Source organism: Hermetia illucens, chromosome 6 (genome assembly GCF_905115235.1).
Source record: "Hermetia illucens chromosome 6, iHerIll2.2.curated.20191125, whole genome shotgun sequence".
Lineage (NCBI taxonomy): Eukaryota > Metazoa > Arthropoda > Insecta > Diptera > Stratiomyidae > Hermetia > Hermetia illucens.
In genome coordinates, this window is record NC_051854.1 from 18,837,524 (window position 1) to 18,862,939 (window position 25,416).

At 41.3% G+C, this 25,416-nt stretch overlaps 1 protein-coding gene and 1 long non-coding RNA gene across 9 annotated transcripts in view; one reads left to right on the forward strand and one right to left on the reverse strand.

Annotated features, from left to right (window-relative positions):
* Positions 1–25,416, reverse strand: part of LOC119659327 (mucin-16-like) — a 273,395-nt gene that overhangs the window by 44,202 nt on the left and 203,777 nt on the right. For all 8 annotated transcript variants that reach the window (XM_038067360.1, XM_038067361.1, XM_038067366.1 and 5 more), the window contains one exon: positions 21,455–21,578. In XM_038067360.1, the coding sequence (XP_037923288.1) occupies positions 21,455–21,578 (124 nt within the window). The remainder of the gene's footprint in view (positions 1–21,454; positions 21,579–25,416) is intronic.
* Positions 2,905–12,076, forward strand: LOC119659333. The gene is made up of 3 exons (XR_005250339.1): positions 2,905–3,252; positions 10,117–10,211; positions 10,329–12,076. It is a non-coding gene; the product is annotated as an uncharacterized LOC119659333 (long non-coding RNA).

Sequence of the window (25,416 nt, forward strand, 5' to 3'; positions counted from 1 at the left end):
AATGAAGTCACCCCCGACCAGAATCCGCCCATTTGTGTCTAAGATAGCGTCCTCCAAAGCATCAAGCGTGTGTCGAAAGTTCGGCATCGTCTCATTCAGAAGTTTTTCTAATGGCGCGACGTGTTGTTGTCTCTTGTTCCTCTTCGCCTTCTTGTTTTGAGCGCTGCAGAGTACCTGAGTGAAGTCTTCTTCAGATGTCCCTTCCTCTTTTCGTTTTTTCCCAAGTTCGCTCTGCAAGTGTTCTCGTCGGGAAGAACGGTTGTTCCTGCTTCTTGTGGATTTTCTCTTACTTTCCATGTCCACCTATAATATAAAATTCTGTCCAGGAGCTCCTCCAGTTCCATTAGCCCGTTTTTCACCCTCTTGCCGACGTTTTTCTAGAGGAACGTCGCAGATCGCATGCGTGTCATAACTGCCGCGCATTTCTTAATAAGCCTTTCCTCTCTAGCTGGTGCCAGAGTAGTTGTCAGTTCTCCCAATCGGCTTATATTCGAAACCAGTTGGTTAGTTGCGGCAGCTTCCACTGTGCCTCTTTCTGCAATTATAGCACTGCGGGGTATGGTCTGGGTTCCTGTCTCCGTTGTAGGTGCCGCATCACTTTGCGAATCCTTCTCTCCGCCTGCACGTCGAGATGTCTCGCCGGGTATTTCAGCCCTTGTTGCGTCCTTCGCTGGGCGCTGGAGCGAGCGGTGGTGGTCCAATGCTCATCAATATTTTCGAGCGGATTGCTCAATGTCTCTGCCACTTCATCATCAAGAAAAGCTTGTGGTGCTCTTAAACATGCGCCGGCATCTTGCAGTCAAGATCCTTTCAGAAAACAAAGTCCACAATATGAGGGTGTTCCTTTCGTCGTTGCCAGCACTCGGACACCGCATTGACGTCTTCTAAGACTAGGCCTTTGAGGGTACAAAAGTGCATTACAGAGAGAGAGTACTCCAAAATTCTTAGGAGTATGCGCACATTCTAAAAATTAACCAATGCCCCTTTTCGATAGTTAAAAGTTGTATCGTGAAATCAGTCCCTATTCGAGGCGTATTTGACGTTTCGGTAGAAGAATAGTTTCGAGTAGAGTAGATTGGTAGAGTCCACAAATTTCTGTCCATTTCAATCGGTTTTTACGGCAAACAGGAACTGTATCTTCAGACCCCAAGTTAATAGGTGCACGTTTTACTAAAGCGTAAGCAGGAAGCGATACTATGCATGGTGGTTTCCAATCAATTGGGAGAGCTATGGAAGGAATAGCTGGGCTAATAAAAAATAACAAGTCTCAGACAGTATGTCAGTAGATCTAATAAAATTCAAAATACTTCCATTCAAAATGTCTCTTCCTTTTTTGGCCTCTATATGTGGATGGATTATCATGATACTTGCATAACGACCAAACCTGGGAGAAATATTGTGATTGAACAGTCATTGATAAAATCAGGCTTAACACGCTGCGTACGGGTTGCTTAATCTGAATCGATCACGAAGCGTTGCAAGGAAAGCCCATAAGAGCATCTATGGTATGCGATGACGAGGAATGCCTTATCTTTAGTGGAGTAATGCCGTACGTCCGGGCACTGAGAATGAAAATAACGATTTGGACGACTTTTGTGCCAGATCTTTTGGAATTTTCAGCAGACCCAGACCGGACACCGGTTGGCGTGCCATTGATGATCATGTTGTCTGTCTGTCCATTCTGAATTCTGAAAGCCTTACCCTGAATTAAAACTTTCATCATTTTTCATTCCACCCAAATATCACTAAATAAAGGATATGAAGCTAAAGAACTCTTTTTATAACTTGGGGCGGTGCCAATTTTGGAAGTCAAAAAATGAGTTAATTTCTTTTTCCTTCCCAATGGCTCGACAAATCAAATCGGGCGTAGGCTCCATGACAATTTGACTTCATAGTTTTCAGTTGCATTACCGTACCCGCCGTTTGGACAGTAACAGTTGAATTTCACGCTTTTCGTAGGATTTCTTCGGTTTTCTTGGATTTTGTCTCCAATGTACGATCATTAAAATTTTTGTAGCTTTGTGAGATGGAATATAGATGATGACCTGCCGTACAAAATTGTATAAAAGTTGTTGTAAAATAAGTTGCTCGAAGACGTCAGTATGCTTTTCTGATTTAGAAATGATTTAGACACAAGCCATAATTGTATACGCGAACCCTTCGTCCTTCCGAGTTAAGAATTCAAACTATACCATGCAGATATTCAAAAAACAAAATAGGCCATAACTTTTGAAGTGGGGTGTCCTCCACGAAGTCCGCTTTGAAGAACTACGAGTATAGCTTTGTAATTTTTTCACGGGTAAGAAAAGAGGTATCTTCCCTTTGCTTATGCCTGGCCTCTCTATCCACTCATCCTCCGAGGGTAGCGTGGGAAACTTTACCGTGGTGGTATGAAAAACCTTTTGAGGAGTCATAACTTATTAAGAAGAGTTGACCCCCACAACCCCTATATTCACCCTCCATATCCTCTGAAGCTGTGTGAAGTCAAAGTAAGACTACCTAAATGCATAAGTGAGAAACGTGGAAATCACAAACTGAAGTACGGAATTATACTTTATAAAGTGCCAATAAAGTAAATTTGTAGGCTTGGAGATAAGGTCACCTGACTGTCAATTTATTGCGAAAATTGTCCATATAGGCATGGAATTCTTCCCTAATAAAAAAAGTTCATCACTTGATCCAATTTAATCCAAAAATGGGTGGTTGCCATATATGCCTAAGTGGGGCGTAGTGCGACGACCATTTAATACTAATAATTTTTTGATAAATAGATAAAAGATACTTGAGTAATGATGAGTACAGCAATAAAACTGGCTCCGTAATTTTCCAGATTGGCGCCATAAGTCTAATGTGGTCTTATTATACTATTACGTATTTATTTATGTATATGGACTGAGACGGGCAGTCTGCTATCCCTAGGAATAACCGTGTTCCAGATTTCAATACTATTGTAGGTCACATATAATACATATGTTGAATGCTCAAGCTTATTATTTGTACAACATTAATTGCAAGGGTAATGAAACTGAAATTTATCAATGCTATAAAAGTAAAAAATAAATTAAAAAGGCGCGTGAAAGCAAACAAAAAGCACATGTTATATTGGGCATTGAAATTTACAGATACCAGTATGTATATTTCAAAAACGTGTCAAGCTGAGTTTGTATAAAGTCATAAATAGATCGAAAGATTCCGCAAAAAGATAGATGTGTGGTGCTGATCTTGAGTCGATCATCTCGAAATTTAACAAATGTATACAAAGTGTTGATATTGTGATTTTATAAAGAGCAGACTTAGTATGTGAATTGCTGGACCACAGTGCAAAACCGGGACGTTTTCAATTTCTTTTTCATGTCGGCATAATTTGGAGACAGAAACATACTAGGATTTTTATTTATGTTCGAACTTACATATACGGTTGTGATTTTCCCCTTCATCATCATCATCAACGGCGCAATAATCGGTATCCGGTCTAGGCCTCCCTTAATAAGGAACTCCGGAAATCCCGGTTTTGCGCCGAGGTCCACCAATTCGATATTCCTAAAAGCTGTCTGAAGTCCTGACCTACGCCATCGCTCCATCTTAGGCAGGGTCTGCTTCGTCTTCTTTTTCTACCATAGATATTGCCCTTGTAGACTTTTCGGGCTGGGTCATCCTCATCCATACGGATGAAGTGACCCGCCCACCGCAACCTATTGAGCCGGATTTTATCCACAACCTGACGGTCATGGTACAGCTCATAGATTTCGTCGTTATGTAGGCTACGGAATCGTCCATCCTCATGTAGGGAGCCACAAATTCTTTGGAGGATTCTTCTCTCGAACGCGGCCAAGAGTTCGCATTTTTTTTTGCTAAGAACCCAGGTTTCCAAGGAATACATAAGGACTAGCAAGATCACAGTCTTGTACAGTAAGAGCTTTGACCCTATGGTGAGACGTTCCGAGCGAAACAGTTTTTGTAAACTGAAATAGGCTCTGTTGGCTAACAACAACCGTGCGCGGATTTCATCATTGTAGCTGTTATCGGTTGTGATTTTCGACCCTAGATAGAAGAAATTATCAACAATCTCAAAGTTGTATTCTCCTATATTTATTCTTCCCGTCTGACCAGTGCGGTTTGATGTTGTTGGTTGGTTGGTTTTCGGTGGTGATGTTGCGACCATATATTTTGTTTTGCCTTCATTGATGTGCAGCCCAAGATCTCGCCCCAATGGCCGCCTGTTCGATCTGGATGAATGCAGTTTGTACGTCTCGGCTGGTTCTTCCCATGATGTCGATATCATCAGCGTAGGCCAGTAGTTGGGTGGATTTAAAGAGGATCGTACCTCTTGTATTTACCTGAGCATCACGGATCACTTTCTCGAGGGCCAGGTTAAAGAGGACGCATGATTGGGCATCCCCTTGTCGTAGACCGTTGATGATGTCGAATGGTCTTGAGAGTGATCCTGCTGCTTTTATCTGACCTCACACATTGGTAAGGGTCAGCCTAGTCAGTCTTATTAATTTCGTTGGGATACCGAATTTTCTCATGGCCGCTCCATGCACCTCTTTCCAAATCCAGAGCCACTTGGTGAAAGTCCATGACTCGGTGAGAGAGAAACTGATGTCAGTGGAGTTGAGTTGTTTTAGGATGGATGCTAAAGTCCATTGAATTCCTCCACGTCCTCTGGACAAGGCATTCCATAGAACGTCACAGACGACAAGAAGATATTATTGGTGACAAGATGCAACCCTGACGGATTCCATTTTCGACCACAAAATGTTCAAAGATTTTATCGCGATGCAACAAGTGACATTTCCACTCGCTGGGAAAGGTCTCGGATTCCCAGTATTTCCGTAGTGCAGCGCTAAATAACTCTGCATAGAGACAGTCAGGTCTAGTGGCTTTACGTTTGAGTCAATTATCAAAATTATTTCTTCAGTCCGTATTTGCATGTTGCGGTGACCAGCCATTTCATCCACCAGACGAGGAACCTTTCGGGATGTGATATGGTTAAGAACCGTGGTGAAGTTTTCTTTTCACCTCGTTTGCTTCCCGTCATTGTGGATGAGGAGTCAACCGTTGACCTCCTTCATAAGACCGTTCGAAATTAACGCAAATTAAGACTAAAACCGAAAATGGCGACTTGATAGATAATTCTTGGACTTGCACTGAACTTAGTGGCAACCAGGTCCAAGTGTGCTTCGATAAAAGTCTTAGTTTGATTCAAAAAGCACAATTTCAAATTATTCATTACCAATAAGCTTTGGAGCTCCTTAAATTTTTAAGTGGCAGCGACCGCTGCGTGTTGTTGACAGTAGAAGAATGCATATGCATATTTTCTCTACCCCCTTTTTCTTCGAAAGTCGGGTTGGCAAAGCGAACTTAACCAAGGTGATATCGAAGTATTTTTCTCTCTTCTTTGAAACACCATAACTTTTCAAAGGGAGTAACCGCTATGATTTTTCAATGGGATTGGGGCCTCTTGCATATCGACTTTACCCTCTTCAATAGTCTGATTAAAAATTAAACCCAACCGTTACGACATCAAAATAGCCTTAATTTGTGGCGCCTTAGTTTCTTAAAGGGGGATGATTTTTTAACGGGATTCGGAAGGGGGAACCTTTCTCTTCCTTCTACATACCTTCTCTCTTCGAGGGTAGAGTTGAAAATTCAAACTATTCTATGATGATATAAAAGGAAACCAGTTTCACGCACCATAACAAATGATGGCACGATTTGATTTTGTGATTGTGCCTCTCGGATGAGGGGTCTTCAAATTCTACATGAATGTTTGGTTCTAAAAAAAGATGAGGGAGATAAAAATCATTACGCATCTCAGATTCATAAAATCGTAATATAACTACACTCAGAGCAGCATAGACTGGGAACCTCTGAAGAGACGTACCAGATTAGAATCAAAAGGAACACTTTAGAATGTATGTTCAAATATTCTACCACCTGTTCTTAGATAATATCTCGGCACCAACTTTTTGGTTCACTCGGTGGTGAGTACGCTTTGGACAATGATTTTTGAAGGGTGGGGCGTGCTAACAGGGTAGAATGTGCCTCAGGGAGGCGTGCGAATTCAGCACTGCAATTCTCAACAAATGCTTAGGAATGCTTCCTCTACCACCAAATGTTACCCTCACCTGTAATCACCTCCTTGTATTTAGGAGGCGGAGATAAAAACCTATTCACGTTAAGATCTAATCTAATGAGCCGACTCCGCTACCAAGCGGAGTTAAGGCTAAGGGAGGAAGGAGTTCACCTTCTAACCTTCTGGAGGAAGTTAGTGATGCCCAAAGCCCTTGTAATCGATGAAAACCGTGAGTATCGGTTTCTTTTCAAGAACCCACATTTTGTCTTTAGTAATAACTCGCTTGATGTTCAGCCATGGAAATCATATCTTTCGTGCTGTTAATGTGGGTGGTTTCTATTTACATGAAATTCGGGCTTTTGGGCACCAATTTGGCTATAGTAGGGAGAATCCTGAATCGGTAACCCACATTTTTAAGCGCTCTGAAATCATTTCCCGGTTATTGACCAAGATTTCTTCTATTTTATCGATTTTTTTATGTCGATGTCAATGGGTTGTCTGTGTAACACGATATCATCTTGAGTACGGTTCACCTGTGAAGCTGATATTCAGAGTTAACTCCAGCAACCTAACTGAGGAAACGAAACTCAAATTAGGGGAGTAGAAGCGCCACACGGCGCCAATTATTTTTGATCATGGTGATATATGAAGTACCCACTACGAGAGCATAGTCAACAGGGTGCGGGAAGCATTCTCCAGTAGGTCTGCACGGAATTGTCAGATCTTCCATCGGTTGCGGCCCCAGGTGGCGGATGGGGCGTATATAGTGGCATGTAAATAGGTTTTATGCACTTTCTTTTTAGATTATGTGTTAGCGCGAGTTTGCGCATCTGTCTCTGCGTGAACAAGAACGGCTATGGGAAAGACATCTAGAACACAAAACCAAAATAGAAGGTAAAAGAAGAAAAAAGCCTACAATACATGATCTCGGAACTTCAGTACCAGTGCCAGTGGAAGTGATCAAGTGGCTTCCAGACCATCGTAGTGTCTCGTTGGTCGATAATGTGGCCACTGTAGTATGTAACACTACACTTGGTTCGGATTCAGAGAGGTGGCCAGCACGACTCTACCAGAAACACCAATAATAAAAGTCACGGTGAAAGAACTGAAAGAAGAACGCTGGCGGGCGGAGATGGTTTCGACATTCACTGCCTTTTTTTTAAAAAAGGTTCTGTGCTCCAGGATCAGGACTTGTTCAGAAGAAACTCATCCATTTCAAGGTCTGCCACAATGTCAGAAGCGGCAAAAGATAAACTTCAGAGAAGCTCAATGAATGCTTTGAAAGCAAAAGGAGTGTGTAAAAATAGCAATCTGGTCAAGACAAACTAAGACCACAGCCTTATTTCGAAGGTGTTACCCTAAACGTAGTTTGAAACAAAAATAGTTGACCTTTTCGAGTTTATTAAAGGCGAGAGCAATGTGCACGCAGCCATTAGGGTCCCTTATAATATGTAATAGGTGGAAGAGTGAGTTTCTGAGGGAAGGCCGAAACCCGTTGCTCCAACAGTGCTACGGCTAAACAAGAAGTGCAAGAGAGGGGAACACTAGATGGAGTCAGCATATGGCTACAAGGAAAATCGCACACTTTTGAGGCTAGCGAAGTGAAGCCCAAGGGGAGCGAAAACGGTGAATGGATCAAGGTCGTAAATAAAAAGGCGAAGGAGAACGCAAAGGCACGAATTCACTCTACTTGAAACTTGTCATCAGGATCCTAAAAACCCAAAAAGGCGATCTTATGCTCGAGCTGAAAACATACAGTGTGGGTAAAGCTAATGGCGCAACCAAGTTAAAAATTCACCTGGGGAAGACGTAACAGTAGGTATCCATAAATGTTCAAAACAAGAGATTTATATACAATGCAAGGATCTTGATGAACTGGAATTCATTGAGTATTTGAGATGAGCCTATAGTGCCAGTCATCATGGAATTTCCCCCAGAGGTTTTGAGCTAACGAAAAAGTTCAAATTGGATAGGTTGTCTGCCAATTTCGTTAAAGAAATGCTTGAATTACCTTATGTTTGGACACTTCGCGTAGGTACGTACCTGCGGTATTGATCAGCCCAATTGATACAGAAACTATGGGTGAAGGGTACAATAGGCACCCCAAACACATAACGTACGAAGCTAACTAGGGACGAGACAATAAACATTTCCGGAAGTGGCAAATAATCGGAGCTGAGAAAGGTGTTAACTACAATGGGAAAATAAGTTTTGTTAAAATATGATAAATCTCAATCCATGCTGCGCCTGCAACTACCACTCAGGGTTTGCTATTACAAATAAACCGTATATTAAAATTTGACGGTAATGGTTGCTAAATTGTCACTTTGGATAGACAAAGTCAAGCGATGGTTATGTGTATAGTTGTTATGCCCTATAAGATTTTACATTACCTGAGTTTAAGGATACGTTTGGCAACTTTGTTCACGATAATTAGGCAAGACGTTTAAAGGTGATTGCCAGTGAAACTAACGCAGGAAGGGGACGGACGCAGTTTATAAGTTTTTGAGCGACTAAACATATCATTGGTCATGAAACTCTCTTCTCTCTACCATAGATATTCCCCTTATAGACTTTCCGGGTGGGATCATCCTCATCCATACGGATTAAGTGACCCGCCCACCGTAACCTATTGAGCCGGATTTTATCCACAACGGGACGGTCATGGTATTGCTGATAGATTTCGTCATTGTGTAGGCTACGGAATCGTACATCCTCATGTAGGGGGCCAACAATTCTTCGGAGGATTCTTCTCTCGAACGCGGCCAAGAGTTCGTAATTTTTCTTGCTAAGAACCCAAGTTTCCGAGGAATACATGAGAACTGGCAAGATCATAGTCTTGTACAATAAGAGTTTTGACCCTATGGTGAGACGTTTCGAGGAGAACAGTTTTTGTAAGCTGAAATAGGCTCTGTTGGTTGATAACAACCGTGCGCGGATTTCATCATCGTAGCTGTTATCGGTTGTGATTTTCGACCCTAGATAGGAGAAATTGTCAACGGTCTCAGTTGTAATCTTCTATCTTTATTCTTCCTGTTTGACCAGTGCGGTTTGATGTTGTTGGTTGGTTCGTCTTCGGTGCTGACATTGCCACCATATATTTTGTCTTGCCTTCATTGATGTGTAGCCCAAGATCTCGCGCCGCCTGCACGATCTGGATGAAGGCAGTTTGTACGTCTGTAGATCCAATTACTAATGGAATAGTGAACTGGCTCACATTTAATCGACTTGCCACCGAGGCTGGGGAAAAAGAGCACACTTTTAACAAAACACTCACAGAAACCTTAAATCAGCTGTTCTGCAGAGCAAGAGTGTTTTAAGGAAATTTGATCAAAGGAAAAGTTATACCCATGGGGAACACCTATAAAATTTTGACAGGTCGACTCAAATACACTTTCAGAAAATTGTTTAGACGCTCTTCCTCTAATAAAAGAACAATGATGATTTCGGGAGACCTCTAGATGCGAAGGCGATTGCCACAGTAAACAGGGTCTAGCTGCTGGAAATCTCCAGTAGAATAGGGAAGAATAAAGCTCCCACTGGGTAGTCGTATGAAACAATGGTCGCGTTTGCTGAGTTTATCGAAATGTGCATGTCGAAAGGGCATTTCTAGAATCATGAAAGTGGCAGGGACTGGTACTGCTTCTTGAGGCTAGTAAACGTCCAAACGAGCTAACCTTCTATGCACCTATATATTTGTTAGACCCTATGTTGCGATCGCAAATACGGATTCCGTGAAGGAAGGTCAACTATTCATGCCATCAAAATGGTTATTGGCTTCGCCTAAGATGTAACTTGCGAAAAAAGGGGAATGAATAAATACTGTATGGTGGCATTATCCGTGCGTACTAGGAATGGAAAGTGTCTGCCAACAGTTGGTAGTCTCAGCTATCTCCCTCCTATTGGCTATCGGCAAAGTTCAAGGGCTACCCTGTCCCCCTGTAGCTAAAATTAAAATAAATTTTGCAAGCATGCTTTATATAATAGCGGTGACGATAGAAATATTTCAATTGTATTTAAATTAATCCTTTCTGCAGATGCCGAAGAACAAGAAAAAACAGAAATATGTATAAAATGAAAATAGTCAGGGGTTCCGTCTCTCCATTGATATGTTCTGCAAATATCCCACCTGGTGAGTCAAGTATTTTAATTTAAAAACCATTTGTATATGTATATTTATATCAGAGCAGGTGCTTTGTTTAAAAACTTCCCAATCTTTCTTTCCATTTTCCTGTTTTAATCTTGACAGAATAATGAAATCGATATGCGGATTATGCAACATGGAAGCAGTATCACGTAATGTCAGCCATTTTCATATTGCAATTTCCATTTGGGCGATTCCCGATATCAGCAAATAGTTGATTGTTTTATAGATTTACCTCATGGCTTGCATGATTGATGGTATGGTACGGGTATGATCGAAATAACGTACATACTCGGTATCTATAATAATATTAGCAAATGTTTGATATTTATCTACAATATAATAATATATATAAAATATAACTTGAGATGGTTTATTTATTCAGAAGTGTCTGTTTTCAATATTACGACGAAAAAATAAAAATATAGAACTCTCTATTTTGTTGTCTTTGCATAGAGTCTAATAAAATTAGATAGATATTTTGGTAATGTAGAGAGATTTCTATTCATCCTGGTCGTCTATAATCCTGTTCGTGAAGGAATACTTCAAGAGAGACATGTATTGATCAACGGTCCGATGCACAAGTTGGGAATATTTCCAAGGAATTTGATATAACTTGGAATCTATGTTGTCCGAAGGAAAGGAAGGTTTATATAATTGCCAAAACTGTGATATGTATAAACTGGACCGGATAAATAAAATTAAATCGACCTGAAGGTTTGAAGAGCCCAATCACTTCCCAAGTGAGATCTCCAGGAATTGTTACAATGATGTACTGATCACAGATTAGGATGTGATGAAGCTGCACCATGATGACTGAGCGACCATCTTCATTCTTAATTTTCACGTGCAGGAAATTCATCTCTCAGCGCATTGATTTAATTTGCATGGTGGAATAAAACCATTGCCCATGTCCGACGTTTTTCAATCACTTGATGGTGTTCGTGCCGGGTATGTGATGCATGGGATGGGGAAATATACACAAGCATGTCACCTAAGCGTTATCGACACATCTAACCCGCGTATTTGCAATGACATTCCACGTCACACAAACTGGTTTGATCGTTGTGTACGTAGCTCTTTTAAACCGTAGAAATCGAAGAAAAGTTTCTGGAAGTTTGTAGTAAGATACGGGGAAACAAAACTTTGGGCCAGAAAAGCAATCCTAATAAGGCCTTCTAGCTTGCTTAAAAACAAGGTCGAATACGCTTACAAAGTTGTACGGAACATGCACTACGAAGGAGGAGCATTATAGAAGTGACAGAAACTTTTGCTGATACCTGAAGCTGGCAAATTTTAAGATAAGCTGTCGCTTTATTCTACCATACATTTTTAAGTACTGTGGGAAAGTGCTGAAGCTCATGAAGAACATGGATTTATGTTCGTTATAACTCATGCACATGGCGTATTTTTGAATTAATAAAAGGGCAGCTAATACCACCTTGTAACCACTTCGGTCACGCTGCTCCCAGGGCAGAGGTGAGGCAGCGTCTGATGAGTTGACGAAACCGCAAGTCTCAAATCAGGAGGTTTTTAGCAACAGCTGGTATTAACGCAAAATTTTATTATCCTCGTCGATAGTTACCTGGAAGGAAGACGGCTCTGCACTGAAACCTCTCCTTTCAGATAGAGGAACTGCGCTTCAAGGAAAGGTTGATCCTCCGACACTGTATTGACATACACTAGAGCAAAAGTAGTGCGAAGTGTGTACCTACAAGACATCGCACGTCGCATAGATAGCAAAATTTCCTGAAAGTCTATCTCGGAATTTAGGTAAATTAGGGAGGAAAATTTCCTGAACTTGAATCAATTCCCGCAATTCTTAGAAATGATAACCGTCAGAAGGGAGGGTAGATTGCTACGTCTCAGCCCAGTGCGTCCCTTCCAACAAGTAGTTTCTAAACTATCCTTCTCAGGTCCAATCCCTATCTCAGCCCAGCTTACCGTTTAAATTTCACTCTTCTGTTGACCTAAATTGCAAACTTTAGATTAAGTTAGCTGTTAAGGTTTTTGTTAGCTAAACTATTAATAAAAAATGTTGTCTTATAAATCGTTTGCACGAATAAGTCGATTAAGTCGATTCAATATAAAAGCGGAAGGTTTTCGATAATCATTTCATCTGAAGTGAGGTTTTCTATAACAGAAACCTCAGAAATCGTAAGAAAAATGGGTGGAGGTTTAATTTTCAATCCCAATTTCAAAGGGGGTGGGGATGTTTTGGATGGGAAATGCAACCTCGAAGGAAACTCGTGGCAATCATCCCCGGTTATGGTGTTACAAGATGTCCCTTTGTGTCATCATTGTGAAGTTTTAATGTTAAAGCCTGTTTTCGGAGGGTGTTGAATGGGGAGGGTATGAAGGAGGAGCAGCAAGGTCCCTCTCTTTAACTCTATTAAGGGGTTGCTGTGGTTATATACTACCTTCAACGGTTATGGCTCCTTGGAGGGGAGAGTACGTTGGTGGTCCTTCTTTCTTTACCCTGTTAAAGGGCTGTAACGAACATCCCTCTGTTTAAAAGTTATGACCCATTGTAGGGAGCGGAGGGAAGGGGAGGGGCTTTCACCTCTTAAGTCCCTCAAAGGAGGTGTATTTTGATACCATCATGGTAAATTTGTTGATTGACCGTATCTCCGAGGGAAAAGGAATGAAATGGGCAAGCAGTTCCCCTCTCTAGTCCTGCTGAAAACTCACAGTGGTTACCCCCCTCTGAAAAGCTACGGCGCGTCCAAAATAGGGACTATTTTCATATCTTTAATAAGTCTATTGGCAAGGCAATTACCGTACCAACAATCAAACTTTTGACTTTTTCTCAACGCATTCTAAACCTTTCATATAAAAAGAAGAGTTATCTTCCCGCTAAGACCATTGAAATACCCAAAAGATCCATTAATACCTTGAAATCAATAAGACCACTTTCTGATATCTACAGTTGTTATTGTTGTCACAAGTATTAACGTATCAACCAGATTATCTGGCATGTGAATTGGTATTGTTGGAAAAATTTCACGATTGTTTTCAATATCAGCAAATTATGTATACGCACATCCAATTTGCAGTGATTTCACTCGTCCGATCAATAAAATGTTATCTCCAGATAAAGATATTAGTATCACATGCTTCCAGTTGTAAGAATTATCTTTAATTCCTGGAATCCCAAAGTCCATTTCCAGCCTTTGCTTCCAGAATGCTTTTACACTACGAATTAAGCGATATTTGTGCTTGTGCAAGGAGTGTTTGAAAATAATACGTCGCTCCTCAGAACATCCATCATAAATACATACAAGGATGGGACAGAAGAAGAGATACAATCTATACTGATACCGGAGTATGAATTGACCCTATTCAGGAGAAGTTCATCGATTATCAGAAAGAGAGGTTAGGAAATCTCGTTGAACATTTGGAAACGGACGCAAATGGAAGGAAGGACACTCCATCATTAACGAATATCAATATTGTGAGAGTATTCATTAAAATAAACTGCAGAGACAAGAGAAAATCCTAACGCTTTTTCACTGGCAATGCAATCCATATAAATGACACAGGAACGCACAGCTGCAGATGTGCGGACAAATTAAAAGGTGCAAGAAAAGGAGGAGGAACACCTAGGTAGTCATAAGTTGTCAAAAAAGGCGTATCGTCCACTCTGAAGATGAAAACTGAGACCACGGAAAGTGAAAAGGACATAACGATTGGACCAAGGTTGAAGTAGAAAAAATTAGAAATAATATTAGATGACTAGGAAAAAGAGGAGAAAGGTGAAGATTCACTCTGAAATAGTTGCCATCTCAAGCACGGCCAGTATGTCTTGTATATTGGAGATGGTGAAAATTAGTCGTGAACTAAAAGACCTGGGGGGAAGAGTCAGCAGGATTCAGGCGAACTAAAAGAAAAATCTCATGCTAGAGCTGAGGAGCTCCGATGTAAAAATTTTGCTGGGGAGAATGCTGCCGTGCTCAAAAGCATGAAACCTTCATTCAGTGCTACGATCTAGACGAGATCGCATGTAAGGCAGACATATCTACTTACTTAGCGGAATAGTTCAGATTTGAGGATTTGCAAGCTGACGGCTAAGTCGAAAAATGGATCCATTGTGGAGCTGTTTGAGACATGTTTGCTGGAGGGTATTCTGCTTTTATCAGAAGCCAGTGCTAGTACCCAAACCAGGCACTCATCCATTTCATTATACATGCTCACATGTCTTTTGTGTCTGGGTGGCTCAAGTGGTTAGAGCGCTGGGTTGTCGTAGCGGAAGGTCGCAGTTTAAATCTCACAGGTGTCAGAAGGGACGAGGGAGGCATTATCTGTCTCATACATAACAAGTACGAAAGGGTTTGTGTATTTCTTGTTTTTCTTTCGTAGCACGTAATATATCCATATATTATGTGAGAGTATCCACTTTCGGGTGATATTGACATTCCTAGTCTTCAATTTTCAAAGAAGCAACAACTTTGACGTGTTCTAACTTTATTAGTAATAATACGATTTCCACCGAACTTGGTATGATCATGCTATACATTATAGCCTACATCAGTGCTGCTAGGATGAATTTAAGGGGGGGTTTCCAGCCAATTACAAAAAAACTATAGTAATATACAATTATTAACTTTATTTGAACAGATATCGGTATGGAAGGTATTTCGAAGCCCAGGCATCATAAAGTGGCAGCTTCTTGATTTCTTTCAGATTTTTCGGTTGGGTAGTTTCTGAAAATGGCCTCCTTAAAGAAATGATCACTTACAACACCCCGCACTCCCCACCTTTCTAACAAATGTCAAAACTAAGACCGGCTTCGAAAAGTACTAACCGAGACCTTTCATTTGATACCCCACATGACTATATTTGATGAAAAAAAATTGTACACCCCCCTTTTGCTGCACATCAATGAAGGCAGGACAAAATATATGGTAGCATCGTCAGCCCCGAAAACCAACCAACCAACAACACCAAACCGCACTGCTCAAACGGGAAGAATAAAGATAGAGGACTACAACTTTGAGACCGTTGATAATTTCTCTTATCTAGGGTCGAAAATGACAACCGATAACAGCTATGACGATGAAATCCACGCACGTTTCTTGGCAGCCAACAAATCCTATTTCAGCTTACAAAAACTGTTCCGCTCGAAACGTCTCACCATAGGGTAAAAGTTCCTAGTGTACAAGACAATGACCTTGCCAGTCCTGATGTATTCCTGGGAGACTTGCTTTCTTACCAAGAAAAAGTGCGAACTCTTGGCCGCATTCGAGAGAAAATCCTCCAAACAATTTTTGGTCCGCTACATGAGTATGGACGATTACGTAGCCTACATAACGACGAAGTCTATGAATGATACCATGACCTTCAGGTTGTGGAAAAAATCCGGCTCAATTGGTTACGGTGGGCGGGTTACTTAATCCGTTTGGATGAGGATGATCCAGCCCGGAAAGTTTACAAGGGCAAAATCTATGGTAGAAAAAGAAGACGAGGAAGACCCTGCGTAAGATGGAGCGATGGCGTAGGCCAGGACGCCAGACAGCTTTTATGGATATCGAATTGGTGGAACTCGGCGCAAAACCGGGATGTCTGGAGTTCCTTATTAAGGCAGGCCTAGACCGGATACCGGTTGTTGCGCCGTTGATGATGATGATGGATTTGAGATGGCTGGTAAGCAAGAAATTGGTCTTGTTCCTGCGGGGACGTTCACAGTGTCTTTTTTAAGGGTAAGGTAGGTCATTTCTGCAGTGAGGAAGTCTGGAAATTCTTCGGACTAGCTACCGACCGTGTATATTGCATCCTCCAGTCCTTCAAGCTGTTTATGGCTCATCGAACCTTCTCTTCAGTAACATTCGGAAAATTCACGACTGGGCGAGTAACTATTAAAGTCCATCCCAATATTTTTTGCTTTCGTTACTGAAATCTGCACTGCCGGGGCTGCGTATCGTAGAAATATGTTCTGAGTAAGTCGTGAGAATTTCGTTGGATAGATTTTGGGCTATGGCGGCGCAGATTGTGTAGATGCAGTTTCGAGAAAGCTGTGTTTAAAAAGTAGAATGCGATTTTTAACCCTAAAATCTTAACTGACCATTAATTCGCTATACTTAGTCCGTAAACCTTAGGTTTCGTGAAGAAACACATGTAAATCCTTGGCTTCAATTCTTATGATTTTAGTGAACGTCATTCGGACCGATAAATATGTGGTAAATATGTCGATCAAAAAATCGATTCCTCAGGATTCGACACACGGGATGACCTCCTTAAACTACGGGTGTTTCACTGGGGATGGCATTGTTCCGGTAAATCCTCTGCACTTTGTTCTTCTCGTCTGTTAGCTTTGTCAGGGCTGATTTGAGTCAGCCTAGCAATGTCCTAGTGTTGAATGATTGATTTTTCTTTCTTCGTTTCTTTGGTTTCATATTTAATTTTGCATGGATCAAAGCTGGTGCTACTTAGCAGTAAATTGATTCAACCTCAACGTACACAGGAATGGAAAGATTCGGATTCGTAAAATATATGACATTCGTGCTATGCTTATGCGGGCCTTTGAGATCTCGACTCTAAAACAAATCTGCTTAAAGATTAGACAAGACTGGCTACAACAATGGTCTATATCGTGTAGAAGTTGGGGATGGTCGAAATGATCATCTCCAACTTCTGTCAGCATTCCAAACGGCACCTTGCCTAGGACCTAAACATTTGTTAGTAGTAAGTGAAGCTGTGGGAAATCTCAACTTCATTTTGGCGTATTGGATAGAGATACAGCAGTTTTTCAATTTTGTTTCTGACTAGACCCCAGCGTTGCGAAAGGTGTGCCTGTGGGACGCAAGATGCGGACTCAGCATAGACCCAACAAAAACGCAACCAAGCCAAGGACACCTGAATTCCATCTACCACGGCTGAATGAGCAAAGATTGTTTCTTTTCTCTAATGTAAAGTATCTGGGTGTAATCCTGGATCCAAAGCTAAATTGGAGATTGAACATAGAACCCAGGGTTAAGAAGGCTTGTATAGGTTTCTATGCCTGCAAGACAACCTTTGCAAAGAAATGGGGTCTCCGGTCGAGGATGGTTCTTTGGATATATACCGCTGTAGTTCGTCCGATCTTAAGGTACGGCTTTATTGTATGTGGCAGGCTTTGAGTCATCCCGTGTGTTGGATTCGTGAAATCGAATTTTTTTTTTGGCATCAATTGTATCTAGATATAGTGCAGAATATATGGGAAAAGTGCTTTTTTGAAATTGGGAGTCATTCGGAAATTATAGTGTTAAACAGGTGATAAGTAACATGCTAGATTTATGTCGATCGCGGTAATAAACCGCGTATTTATCGGTCCAAACGACGTTCGAATGATTTCGCTAAAATCATAACAATTGAAGCCAAGACCGTACACGTGTTCCTTCAAGAAACCTAAGGTTTACGGACTAGGTATAGCAGATTAATGGCCAGTTAAGGTTTTATGGCTAAAAATCGCATTCTACTTTTTAAATGCGTTTTTCTCGAAACCGCATGTTGAAAATCGGCTGCCACCATAGTCCAACATCTTTCCAACGAAATTTTTTGAAATTTCCAGGACTTATTCAGAACATATTTCTACGGTCCGCAAACTAGGATAATTGCGATTCATTCAGTAGTTTTTTTATTCATTGAAGAAGCCGTAAAAAAAAAACCAAAATTAAAACAAAAAGTTTAACACGGCACCAAAAATTTAGTTTTGAGCATTTTTTAATAATCCTAGTTTGCAGACTGTAGTTGAGTTTGTACGTTAAAATACCATTTACTTTTTTTCTTTAAGTTGATCACAGCCCCTTCTAGCGTGGCAGCAGAAAAACACTTTTTTGGGAAATGGGTGCATAAATTGCCCTGTATTTCAATAACCAACTATGCGATCGGGGTGGAAAAAATTACTATGCACGCTCAAGATATTAATAAATCTATGGTGAAAAATTCGTATTTGCGTCTTTCTCCAGTTCTTCACAAAAGATTTCTAAAAAAAGCCAAAAAAAACGGCCTTCACCCGGGATGACCCCCCTTAATAGGATTCAAAGAACCGCCTGTGCGGATGCTACTGGGGCTCTGCAGTCCTGCCCGGCAGATGTACTCCTGCATCTCCTCCCCCTAGACCTGGACATTAAATACCGTCAGACTACGTGAGTCCTGATGCTGGGCGGCAGAGTTCTACGGCCACAGCAATATCCTTGTAACACGGGGAAATCCTGGCATTCCCCACGGACTATGCCACACGCAAGCTGAACTTGATGAGAAACTTTGCTGTGGTCTTTTCAACCAGGGCAAATTGGAAGACCGGCGGCGTGTTGCAAGGTTATGACTCAGGATCCTTTACCGACGTATCAAAGATGGCCTGTGAAGTTGGCGCGGGGGTTTTTCCGAATACACACAGTGTATCCAAGTCGTCCCAGGTTTCGCGCGGAAGTACTGGCGATATTGGAAGTTTGTCGATGGCTGGAGCGAGATTCGAGCACCAAGCGTAACATAGCCATTCTGAGCGACAGTCAAGCGACCATCAAGGCCTTGAACTCAGCGACGCCATCTCCTAGACTTGTGGGGCAGTGTAGAGATGCGCTGAACCGTCTGGGTGGCACGCGCAAGGTCACCCTCCTTTAGTTTCCCAGGCATAGGAACATAGAGGGGAATGAGCAGGCTGACAGGCAGCCCTTCGGTGAATACAGTCGGTGTTCCGCTGGTGGCTTTCGGGGGCCGAAATGCATTCAAGATTACAGCGGTTTGCACGGGTCACTGGCTGAAAGGGTCCATGCCGCCAGGCTCAGCATACCCTATATGCATTGAAAAAGCGGCGGAGAAGGAAGGGAACCTTCATGCACTTTTTCTGCGATTGCCCAACTCTAGCTAGAGTCAGGCTATGGGCATTGGGTAAACCATTCTTTGGGGACCTCAGAGAGAGTTCTAGCTGCAGGGTGGGAGAGCTGCTTTCCTTCGTGAATGCTACGGGCTGGCTCTGAAGATCCGGACCGGCTGGACTCTGCCTCCCTGTTCCCATAACAGCAGTCACGGTCTTGGAGTTTGCGACATCAAAACGGCGCACCACAGCGCTACTTGGGTCCCTCGGAGCGGCTACTGATACCTACCTACCTACCAGACCCCACATTGGGCGCCATTTGGAATGCCTTTAAAAGTAGAAGGGTAATTTTGACTATCTTCAACTTCTGCAGGCCTTAAAAATCGATTGATTCTCGGATTTGGGGGTGGAATGACGTTGCTGGAGATTAGGAAGCGATTTGAGTTGTAGTGCAAATTTGTCCTCAAGAAGGTAATACCCTGAAAAATGGCTATAGATGACTTTAGATACTTATTTGAAGGAAATTTCCCAATTATAAGTTTGTGCTTACTCATGGAGCAATTTGAACTTTGAGAACAAGTTGAGTTGGGATAACATCATAAAGTTCAGTTAGCTAAATTTAATCCACACCGTAATTATGTTTTGAATGTGAATTTTATATTTAGTATTTCATTACAAATAAGATACTTGAGTTTCAGTCATAAAACCATCTCTACGCATTCAAGCTGAACATGTGATAGCCGTAAAAAATGGTTTTAGTGTTAGGTTCCACCCGTATGAAACATTTTTTGCAAGTTATGTACATTTTTTATGTTCCACTATACCTAAGCGGAAATGAAGCTTTTCTCAAGTTGTGATTTTGAATCAGTTTAATGTAATACATATAAAATGCCACATGTCCTCTAAGAAGAAATCTGAAAACCCGTCAACCCTTAAGAGCTATGGTTATGTGTTATTGTCAATATTGTAAATGAAGGTACCAATCATTGGTGGATAGCTACTAGTCAGTGAAGTTAGGTGATGAGATGAATGAGTGAATGAAGATATGATTATGGTGAATGAATGAAACAAATGTTATTAGTAAAATCTTCTTGTTTGTCTAATGTGTTCTAATTATGTCTAGTTTAATTACATTTCAATTTTCCATTTTCTAAAGCGGAGGAAGCGGAACATATATACGTATATATGTTTGATTTTTTAATTGCAGAAAGAAGAGCGTCTTACATAATATCCTTAGCGCCATATACATAAATTTTTAACTTACCTAGTTCTAAAGATTTGGACGGAATCTTACCATAATGAATTTCTAGATTGATTGAATCTCATTATATTCTTAAATGAGGGAAAGTATCGTGGATTTTACTAAAAACATTTGTTTCTAAGAGGTACATTGACTTTATTGCATATCTTTGAAGTGAATACTAAGAGTAAATTAGGAAATAAGAGAATATTATTAGTACAACACAATATCATCTAAATCTAGCGGTTCAAATATCTGAAATTCCAATCATTAGCAACAGAGCTTCTCGAGGAGACATATACAAAATCAAAATGGGTAAAATATTGTGAACTGAGGAGGAAGTACTATTCTAGATTCTAAGGAATATAATAAAATAAAGGACGCTAGTATTCACACGTAAAAACATGCATAGTGTTATTTAGTTAGAAGATATACAAACTATTCAAGAAATGTGGTTTTGAGAGTATTGGATACATTTGATGCACCGAACTTTTAATGACAATCGGAATGTCCATGCATATAATTGTGATTTTATGTTATTTTTAAAATATTTTCGATTATAAAGGTCTTTACGTTTTTGGGTATTCTAGCAATTGAAGCATAAGTACAACCGGTTCTGACTTTTGATATCTTTCAACACAAGGCAAGTTTCTACGAGTGATCATTCCAGCGCGACTACCACAGACTAGCCAAATCTCTTAATTGTAAGCTACTTGAGCGTTTGATATTATTCTTCGAGTTTAATTTATATTTAAAGTCCCTGGCCTCGAAACGTGAATTATATTTTGGTTCATAGAAAGTCGATAGGCTACTAAAGCTGTCCACACCGGAGTCACCTTCAACGCTTTCACCTCGCTCCTGATTATTATGAAAATTACCATTGAGGACACTAGGACTGTTTTCTTCCAGCAAATGTTCGGTATCATAAATTGGATTCAGAACGAATTCTTTAGTAGCCGATCGAGCTCGGAAACTATTACGTTTCAGGTCGTGGTAGAGTAACTGCTTTTCGAATTGTGCTATTTCTTGTGAGGGGATATCAAGAGGAGGCATTACTCGACGCCGACGTCGGAAACAGTTGGAATATATTTCGTCATTGGAATCATAGGTCGCATAGCTTCTAACACTGCGCAATGAACCCGTTCGTCTAATTGAGCTTGGTATGTGCCAAAAACTACTATCAAAATGCTCTCTAGTTACCTCTTTATCCCTGCTTTTGTCGTCCGTTGTGTTTAAACTGTATAAGGATGTTGATGCTGTGAGTTTACTTTTGTTGCCGTTGGATGTGAATTTGGCATCGTTGATGTAATAATCTCGACCGTACCTGTTAAATATTTGAAATTTGGATTAATGTTAAATAAATTAAAGTTGTTAGTGCTGCTGAAAGGAGTCCGATGTTACATGTTTTTGGACTGACTTAAAACTTCATATTAAAATTGGTAAAATTCAATTGATATTTTATATATCTATGGTACCATCAGGCATATAGGGACATCACCAGGAACTTGTCCTTTTCGTGCAAAGTTGTCAACACAGAGAGGAAATTATTAAGCCAAGTCATAGTAAACAAATGATTGCTCCTTCCAAGTTCTCTATATTATTATTATTATTCTGTTATTATTCTGTTAAGGGAAAGTCGCACCGCGTCCTTGAAGAACTATTGTGCCCCTTTTACTGGTTATAGTGTACCTGTTGATCATAATATCTCAAGCAGGCCTGTAACCGTTAGGAACTTTAGTATGTTCCCCACTTCCAGAAGTTTCAGCTTTGCATCTGGTATTAAGTGTTCTCCCAGATGTATCGACCTACCTACTGTCCCAGGACGTGCATAGAGGTTTCGTCCTCCTCCTCATAGAACTTGCAGGCAGTGTCCGTAGATATTCCTAGCCTTCCTAGGTGATAGTTCAGCCGAATTCTCTATATACACGCAAATGTAACTTATCATTATAGTTTAAGGGTCCAGCTTGCAATTAAAAGGAATCATGGCAGCTTTTTCGGTGCGGTGAAAAGAACGCTCACGATTCTATCCTTCTAGTGTAAGAATCCCAGTTCCTTGGTTCACGGAATCACTGTTGATGTGATATAGTTCAAATATATCGTTTCCAATTCGGAGCAGAAAGATTTGCAGGAGCGGGGGTTATGATGAAATAATCAAAAAATCATTGTCAACTTCCCAAGATCGACTACTTTGAGGCTTAGAAATGCAAAACAAGGAGCTATTTCTTTCATACATAAGATCAAGCTTAATAGGATTTCAAAAACCGCATATGAAGGTGCTACTGGGAATTTGCAGTGCTGTCCAGTGGACACCAGTCCAGTGGTTCTCCCAATGAACTTTCAAATTAAATACGCTCTATTGTGCGAAACCATACACTCATAATAACATCTCAGAAGAAGTACCTCGGGAACTACGGGCATTCAAAATGGACTACCGACATACGCGAGCGGAGTTTTAAGAGGAATTTCGCTGTTGGCTTTTTAACCAGAGTAGGGTGGAAGTTCCGCAGCGCAGGGAATATTTTTTGATATGCACTGTGAAGCCATTCGTATGATTTTCCGGGGATCGTTAGTGGAGGTACTCGTGATGCTGGAGGCATTTCCACGTTTGAGGCATAATTTGAACCCTTAGCGTAGCAGAGTCGTTCTAAACGATAAGCAAGCCATTAAGGCTGTGTACTCATTGGCGACATCCTCCTGTTTGGTGGGCCAAAGTAGAGACGTGCGGAATAGCATTGTCTGAGCGACGAGCTGCTCAGACAGGACTTTGTTCTGATCTCAGTCGGCGTTCTGTTATCGGCTCCGGAGAGTGAACTCTACTCGTACCACTTGACAGCCGCTGACTTCATATGGCGAAGGTAGCTGGGCTAAATCAAGGGCAGTCTAGTCCTTTTGCAAAAAGCCCCGATCGCGGAAGCTTTTGGGTCAGACTGGCGTGAATGTGTTCAGGATTATGGTGGTTTGTGCAGGTACTGACCATTATCAGCCACTTCCTGTGCGATTGCCCAGTTCTAGCCAAAGCCTGTCTGTCGGCACTAGGTAAACAATTTTTCGAGAACTTCAAAGAGGTTGCAGGGTGGAGGAGCAGTTATCCTTCATAAACGCTACGGATTAGCTCAGAAGATTTGAACTAGCTACAGTCTTTTCCCTTCATCCTTATCACAGTGGCGACGGTGGTACCAATTTGTGACATCAAAGCGATGCATCGTAGTGCTCATTGGGCTCTTCGGAGCCTACCTGCCAATTTATCTATTTCCCATATTGCTGATCAGCAGGGAGGGGTTTGAGCTATCAACTGCAGTGCATCCTGACAGGTTTTTGGAACCTGGTAACCCAAGCTAAACCAACACGCATCAACTCAGGTAACACAATGGCTGTTATACATATTAAGGATATTCTCAAAGCCAACGTTGATTTCACTCGCGAAATAGACACCATGAAAAGAGAGAAATCAGGGAGCAGAAGTGTAGAGTTTTCAAGCACTAGTCAGCATTTCTGGTAGAAAAATTTATGCAAGCTACAAAAAGTAGACGCCTCTCTCAAATTCAGGGCAACCCTATAGCGATTGCAGCTGACCTTATCTCGGGTGAGATCAGACCGTGTTACGCCATTGACCCAGCGCAACATCTATATCTTCATTACCGCGAGGCGTCGTTTATTGCCTTTTGTTGTCGGCTAGCATTGAAAACCATAGAGGGGTACAGGGCGGACGGAACGGCGTTTGGATTTGTGAGGTTCGCTGATGCGTTCATCAAAAAGAACGCGAGTTGTTGAATGCTATTTCATCCAAGTTGCGTTGATATGTGTTGCGGTTTCCACCGCAGGTGTCTGTTCGCTGGTAAAATTTATCCAAAATACTTAAATCGCTTAATTGTTGCTTGATCGCTGCCATTGACAGTGATGGTGCTTTTTTTATCGGGTGATTGTCAAAAATGCTGTTTTGTTCAGAGACTGTGCCGCGTGTGGCGATCTGACGATCATTCTGCTTTTGGATTAGTTGCTCGATTTCAGGTTTGTTATGAGGTTCCCAAAAATGCGTTCCAATGCACAAGCATTTAAACAGTCTGCTGAACTGTTCTTACCAGTCAGATCGTGTTTTACCCTATTCAGTAATGATTGACGCTGTACTTGGCAGAATATTCTCAATTTCTTTAGTATTGTGAGCCTGCTATACGCGACACTTAAAATTTATGGATGATTAGGACCTTGTGATGACTGCAGGAAATTGACGGTAGCGTAGCTTGAGACGACTTCCCAGCACCCTTAGTCTAAGACCTTTTTAGTAAGTTCTAGAAATAAAAGAGACTTTCTCTATCTTTGACGACTTGCATTGACCCAATGCAACGGTTTGTCGTTCCATTTTCTACAAATTTGATTGCGTTTTCGTTTTTGGTAGGCGGTCATATTACAATCAGAGACAGGAGGAAAACGGCAAGAAATTAGATTAGGAGGAACTGAAATGTTCGTCACTATTGGGGGACTTGTTTTGTCAATGCTGGTAATGCATACTGACAGGTTCTTTGGACATATTCGCTACAGACAAGAGGTAAGAGAAGTGGAACCAAAACACACCAATTTGAACGAAACGACGGCTGTGATAGTCATGAGGAACACCAGCGAATATAGGCACGGAAAATCTTAAAGCTATCGCTTACTTCACTCAATTTTCTCACGGGAATGGAGAGGTCAAGATGCAGAAGTCACCCTAAAATTTGCTTGGCACTAGTGACAAATTTCCATGACGGAAAGCTATGCTTTTGCCAAACGAAGGTAGACGCTTTAGCCCTAATAGTGCTGCCGTTAATAAGGGTGTTTAGTGACAACGCCAGCAGTAATGAGGAATGCTGCCTATACTTTTGAGGTATAAAGGCGCGTTTTATTTTCCTGATTGACTCGGGTTCATTGATCATTTGTTACGACACATGCTTATACATGGACTTCGTCAATCATTTCGGTCTCGCCATTACTTGGTATGTAAGCGATTGCTGAACACGAACCCGAAGGCTTTTTCCTGGACAGCAGTGATATTAATGGTAGTGTCCAAGCTAGAAACAGACAGTTAATGTTTACGATATTCTTTGCAATGATATCCTCTATCTTCAGTAGGCCATGGCTGAATCTGCTGCACGAGCAACCCAAGAGCTATAGAGAAAAGAAATTTTGCG